This window comes from Pseudochaenichthys georgianus, chromosome 8, assembly GCF_902827115.2.
Source record: "Pseudochaenichthys georgianus chromosome 8, fPseGeo1.2, whole genome shotgun sequence".
In the NCBI taxonomy this organism is placed as follows: domain Eukaryota; kingdom Metazoa; phylum Chordata; class Actinopteri; order Perciformes; family Channichthyidae; genus Pseudochaenichthys; species Pseudochaenichthys georgianus.
The window spans coordinates 29,693,777-29,700,756 of NC_047510.2; the positions used below are offsets into that span (position 1 = coordinate 29,693,777).

A 6,980-nucleotide genomic window follows, 5' to 3' on the forward strand; every position below is an offset into this window, starting at 1 on the left:
TTGGACACTTTTATCCAAAGCGACTTACACGCATTCAGTACTGTGGACAATCCCCACAGGAACAATTTGGGGTGAAGTGTCCCAGGGACACAGCGACATGCTGACTGCAGTGGGACTCAAACTTGCTATCCTCTGATTCGAAGATCAGCGCACTAACCCACTGAGCAGTAACCCACTGAGCCACAGCCTTCCCTTATCAAACATCAATCGTACAGACATAAAGCATTATCACTCCTGTTGTCCTTCAAAATTATGTTTTTTTGTCAGAAAAAGCTTTAATATTATTGAGCTGAAAATTACATGGATGGTTCTTTACCTTCTTTGCAAGAAAAATAATAGTCACTACTTACATTGAATTATGGGCATTTTATTGAAATGTATAGCATCTTCCCGGTTTGATTGAATTTCTGATTAAGACTTTGACATTTAGAAGTCTTTGATTAGCCATTTCCTTTGTTTGCTCTGTTCTCATCTATAGTCAAACATATTTAACCTTTTCTCCGTTTAAAAAGTTTAATTAAAGTTACTATAAAAGGTGAAACACAGGGTTGGGTGAAGATTTAGATCCTTAATGGATAACTACACCGGAACACCAAAATTGGACGGGACGACATAACAAAAGGTTGAAAGACTAAAACGTTATCAATTCAAGATTCAGTTAACAAACTTCCAGTTGGTGTGCTGTTTTTAGGAGTTTCTTTTCTTTGTTTTTATCTAAAAGTGAGATAGAGGCCGAGAGAGAGGCAGAGTACCTGTTAAATCTATCTGCATTTCTTCTCAGGTCCCTGAAGATTTTGTGAAAAATGGAAAAGTGTGTTCCTGTCCCAGTTTGTGGGTGTGCTTTTGTGTATTGTACATCTGTGTGCATGTGTGTGTATGCAGTGTTTATCAAGACGAGCCATTTTCAGCTATGTCTTTCTCTCTCTAGTAGCATTGCTTTCCTCACCATCAGACATCCAGACCCAGGCTTCCTGCTGCATCTATCCCAGCTCCGTTGCACCATGGGCAGCCTGAGGCCCGGACACTGGTCCCTGATCCTGGTCCTCATGCTCCTGCTGCAGATTCAGCCCGTTAAGGTGCAGGGAGTTGATCCTGTGTCGCAGAAACTACGACGACTCAACGAACAGGTCAGCTTAAATGAGACTGTGTGTGAAAATTCACGTTATTTAAGGACTTTTGGCTTACATTGTATTTCTAATGTTTAAAAGTTCTGAAAGAGATCATATTAAAGCTAAAAAAACTGATTTACTCCCTGTAGGTCAGATATTTTTGCTTATTTATTTACTGAAATAGCAAAAAACTCTTGCAAGCATCATGATTTTTCAGAAGGTAGAAGTCATCACAGGAATGCATTGCATGTTTGTTTTTTCTTCTGGATGTATTTCAGTATTTTTCTGACCTTCAAATTAGTCACCAACAGCTGCAGAAAGATTTGTGAAAACAAATTTCCTCTCTGTTAGTTCCAGCAGTTCCAGGCGCTGACCCAGGCCCGTTTGAACATGTTGGCCCAGAACCAGAACAGAAACTCATCGGGGGGGTTGGAGAGCCAAGTAAAGGCACTAAGCGAAAACTGGCAACACTTGTCAGAAGACCTGGATCAACTCAAGCGGAGCTCAACGCAGGAGATAGAGGGTCTCAGGTCAGAGCTTGGGAACACTAAGAAAGGGTGCTCTGTAAATATATCTGTAAATCGATTCATCTGTGACAAATCCCTGCTTGTTGTTTTTGGTAAGAAAGGATTTGTGGGGGGCTGAGAAAAGATTGGAAAAGAGGACAGAAAATGACAGAAATTAAATCTTAATAATAAATTATGTCAAAACATTAGGGCTGGGTCAAGGGAGAATTGTTAGTCTTGAGTGGGAGGGCTTACATTTTGGCATCTGTTCTTTTGAGAAGTAATGATAAACAGAACAACCTTTAGAGTAGTCTCCCAATGGACAAAAAATACATTTTATTTTGGATTTATCAAGATCTAACCTGTTGATTCATAGCCTAAATGTATTTTTTATTTTGTATTTGAAGTTGGACCAGGTCTGATTGTACCAGATGATGCATTTTCGACAAGTACAATAAAGACAGAATATAACTTCTCATGTTGCTCATCATCCCAGGGAGTGGAGTAGGAAGCTGGAGAAGAAGAGTAAACATATGGAGGGTCATCTTGCTTTCATGGAGAGGAGCCTGAGGGAGAACTGCCGCCATGCCCAGAAACAGAAGCCCGATCCTGGTCAGGATATCCCCAACCTCACCCTGGAACTCCAGAGCCAAGACGAACGGCTTGGTGCCCTTCAGACCCAGCGAGACAAGCTGATCGTTAGGCTGAAAGGGCTGCAGGAATCCCTGAAGAACCAGGCGCTGCGTCTGACCCGACTGGAGGGTCAGGTCTTGCAGAAGAGCGATGGTGGAGCGCTGTGGAGGGTGGAAGAGTCGTTCAACTCCAACATCACATCTCAGGAACACTATGAACCACGCAGGAGATCAAAGACACATAGAGGGAGAGAGAGATTGAGACTGGACTCCGAACCCATAATAGAAGGTCCCTTTCAATACCCGTCAGTACCAATAAACCGAAGACATTCAAAGGAGTCAAGACCTCAGCAAGAATCTCATCTGCATTACTCGCCCCAACCAGACTCTTACGGTCTCCAGTCCCAGATCCAGGTGCCGGCCCAGAAAAGGCCTTACCCGACCCGGCAGGAGCAGATCCAGTCTGTGCCTTATCTTCATACCCAGGTACGGCAGAGATACCAGCCTAAGTTATATCGCCAGAGACACCCCAGTTACACAACCCCACTCGGCCCTATTGGACCCAGCTCCTGCCCCATTCTCCAACTTATTCTGAACCTAGCAAAGCCAGGCTGAGTACGACCAGTCCGTGGCCTCCACCGCCTAAAGGTTCAGATGATATCCCTCAGCCCAAATCTGAGTCTCAGGAAGAAACTGACACAAAGGAAGAGTCTTCAGTGATCCATAACTTCCTCCAGCTTCCTGTGAGGCACAAGATCCCTTCACGACCAGTTCCTAAAAAGGATGCAACCAGTAAGTAATATACGTCACGATACTTGAGGTATTTATTTAACAGGTTCCAAAATAATCACAGTATGAACATGTTGCACCTCAGCCAAATCACAACATGTCTACTCCGGACAAACGACACTGAAACCACAGAAATACAATGGAAGTTAAACAGACATTCCCATTTAAATTAACAAAGAAGGTGGTCAAATTGGCAGCATGGTTCTGTCCATAAATTACAAAATCTACCTTACATGTTGTATCTCAATTGTTTAATCCTTACAATTTAAATGTTATCTGCCCAATAAATGGCAATTATCCGTAGTCATCCTAACATTCAAATACTTTAGACAGGGTAAGCAGAAACATACAATTCCAGTGTTAAACACTAGGTTAAAAATGTGAATTGATTTAGGTAAAGAATGTGTTTTTCAGTTACATACAGTACGTTCATGACTTAATCTATCCGACAAATGTAAGTTAAGTAGTTTAATTACTTACTACCAATAGATGACAACAGCCTACAAAGCCAATTTGCAGGTAGAATAAGGTCATACCACCTCAAATCTGTGTCATCATCTCAATGACAAATAATGACAGCCTTTTATTCATCGTAACATTCCTGACTGTTGGAAAAAAAACGAGGTGTTAAAATAATTTACAAGCCGTAAATGGGTAACCTGTTAAACCTGTTTTTCAGGTCTCAGGCCCGAAAATGACATTCCCAGAACAAACGACATATCTTCTCTTCTAAAAGGGTTAAATATATATAGATGTTTTTATTTTAAAGTAAATTCAGATGGAACACAGTAAAAAAATGTAAATTATTGTGTCCATCCAAAAAAAAAAATGTAGCCTACTTATAGTGAAAACCACCCTTGAATGATGGGATGGTAGACTAAAAGCTTTAGGAATCCAAACTATAACATATAATAACATAAGTACCCTGTATCAAGATTGATGCAAAACAAGTGAAATTTAACCTTTTTAGAGAGATTTAGCACCAAAAAACCCACTTCTGGGGTCATTTGGGTGGATTTGACCTATCTCTGGCCCCCCTTGCTCAACCGTCAGAGCCAATGGAATCGAGGGGAACTCCCACATACTCCTTATTTGGTAATGTGTGTGTGTGAGACTGCCGCATAGCCAAGTCCGGAAGCTGCGATAACTCTGGTGGCTATACCATTAGCAGCTAACTTTTACTCTCCGATCTTTACATACAAATTAAATTATGGATTATAAATAAAAAGATTATTCCACAGAAACATTATCAACCTATGGATTAACCGATTCTGCCGCGTTTTTTCTCGTTTTAATGCCATTGAACAAGTCTTTTGATCAGATTGACAGCTACGGTGAGACGATCTCCCGTAAAAACTATGTAAAGGTACGTGTTGTGATGTCTGTGTTTGCTTCCCCTATCTCGAGTTCGGATCACTCAGTGATGATACTATATACCTAAATAATCTGTGGAACCTCAGCTTTAATCGGATATCTTGTATGTGCAGCTACGATAAGTAATAAGGGTACTTTTATCTTGAGTTCTGTGCCAAAGTGCGTTAGCATTTTTCGCTCAGGGGTCATTTAGATGCTTCTTATGAGACTTGTGTTTTGTTTTGGTAAAAATGGTTTGTATCGTCAATTAGCTGAGATTATTCTAGTTAATCTGGTATAACACAATAGTTTCTTATATATTAAGATCCCCTGAGACAGTGTCGTGAAAAAAAAAAAGAAGTACCCACCGAGGGGGACCTTGGGGCTTAACAGTTTCAGGGATTTTCCAGAAGCTAGAGGGGTCTGTAGGTTTATTGAATTGTGTTGTATATTGTGTGTATTAGGGGACTCATTTGCATAGCCTCCAAATATCATTTACCAACAAGATATTTCTGATCGCTTGTCTTTTAAGTTTTATTTTTTAGCACTGGTTTTATTATACTGAATATATCCTGTTTTTCTGCAGTCTGTAACGTGGACTCCCTGCTGCTCTTCCCCTCGGCATCAGCAGACAACTTCGTCACCTTCTTCCGGACTCTTCCCAACCTTCCTGAACTTTCTGTGTGTTTGTGGCTCCGTGTGGAAGCCTCACATGTCGGCACACTGCTCTCTTACGCCACAGACGACAACGACAACCAGTTAGTTCTGTATGGACGTAACTCCTCTGCCTCTTCTGCATCCATCTCTGCTTCTTCCTCCCCCTCCCTGGACTTCATCATTGGAGACCCAGTGTATCGTCGTCTCCCCGCGTCGTCACTGATGGACGCTCGCTGGCACCACCTTTGCGTCGTGTGGTCCTCCATCCAGGGGCGTTTCTGGCACTACGTTGACCGGCGCCTCACCTCCTCAGGCTCTCACTTCAGAAAGGGTTGGGAGATACATGGGGGAGGGTCTGTGGTGCTGGGGCAGGAGCAGGACGTTGTGGGAGGAGGGTTTGACTCTGCGGAGGGTTTTGCCGGTCAGATAGCAGGGTTCAGGATGTGGAACCGGGTGCTGAGTGCTTCAGAGGTTGAAGGGGTGGCAGAAGGAAGAGGTTTGCCCAGAGGGGTGGTGCTCGGCATGGAGGACATAAAGGAGGTGCATGGGGAGGTGCAGCAGGTGGCATGTGAATGTTTAGAGCACTGTGTGTGATAAAGTTACAGAGGAGAATTCATATAGAGAGTTTCTTTCCAAAACATTATGTCGGTAGGGAATGCTTTCATTGCTGGCCTTTTAACTGGCCATGCAAACGCTTTATCTTCTCTATTATGCTTTTTTGGCTAAAATCCTAAAGATCACTCAAGAGGGAGTTTCTCTCTCACACCCTCTGAGATGCCTTTGTTTATTTCAGCGACATATTGACATCACTCCTTAACACTTGCGTTTTTATAAAGACCTTTTTGAACATTAAAGCATGTAAACATGTCTCAAAAGAGGCACAAAATACAAATATGAACCTGAAAATGAGCGTGATAGGGCCCCTTTAATATGTGTTGGATGTATATCAAGCAGTATGTTGTTGCTGGATTTAAAGATAGATCAACCAAAACTGGGACTGTTCCGACTGATATGCAACATTATTAAGTGTTAAACACTACCAAGGATCTTAGAATAAGTACGAGTGTTCTCGTACATTTGATATTAATTTTCATCACTTCCATGACAAAAATATTTTATTGTAGTATGGGTGGATCAGGTAAGACTGTTTCAACTGTGCAGGGTTTTTGATAGTGTTGCCATTTAATCATTGCAAATGCCTTGTTAACATTAAACCGTAGAATCAAAGTTGAAATGTAATAACATGTGCTATTTTGACTCAAGATGCATTATTCATACAACTAAAATGCTGCCGTAGCAACCTTTAAAACACTCCAAAAACACTTTATGTTTTGTCAAGATCAAATATAAGGGATGAGTTTAATTCTTCAAAAAGTAGATAAAGGTTTGACAGCACCAATGCTGTAATTTATTCTTGAGGAGCACTTTATGTTCACTTTTTTTAACTTAACATCTGTGCTGAGACTTGGACTTATTACTTAATAATGTGGCACCATAACCATGTGTAAAGTGATATTCTGGTCATAAAATACATCTTTGAAAGTTTGACATGTATGTAAATTCTGTTCTTACTGTAGAAAAGGCATTTTTAAACGTCTCCATGATGCCTCAGGTCCAAGGTGCAAACACCCTAAAGACAAGAAGGACTAAGCTCCGGACCTGGGGTGATAGGTGTTGCACCCTCCACATCAGACAATCAACCACCCTACTATCATTCAAACAAGCCCTCAAAACCCACCTCTTCAGACTTGCCTTTCCCTGTTAAATACGTTCTAATTTACTTGATTTTATCTTTGTTTGTTGTTTGAATTGTACTTTTATAAAGCTACTTTGAGTAGAAAAAAGCTACATAAAGGTAATGTATTATTATGAATTTGTATTTTGCCACAACATTATCAAAAAACCTAGCAGACAATGTGGGAGTCTAGTTGGTT

General features: G+C 41.2%; 1 protein-coding gene across 1 annotated transcript; it reads left to right on the forward strand.

The window, feature by feature from the left end:
* Window positions 1-793: 793 nt before the first annotated feature.
* On the forward strand, window positions 794-6,745 carry ptx4 (pentraxin 4, long). Its single transcript, XM_034089729.1, is given in 5 exon segments — window positions 794-1,127; window positions 1,461-1,639; window positions 2,112-2,773; window positions 2,776-3,039; window positions 4,976-6,745. Coding segments are annotated over 5 exon segments (2,094 nt in total). The 5' UTR covers window positions 794-803; the 3' UTR covers window positions 5,641-6,745.
* The last annotated feature ends 235 nt before the right edge of the window (window positions 6,746-6,980 follow it).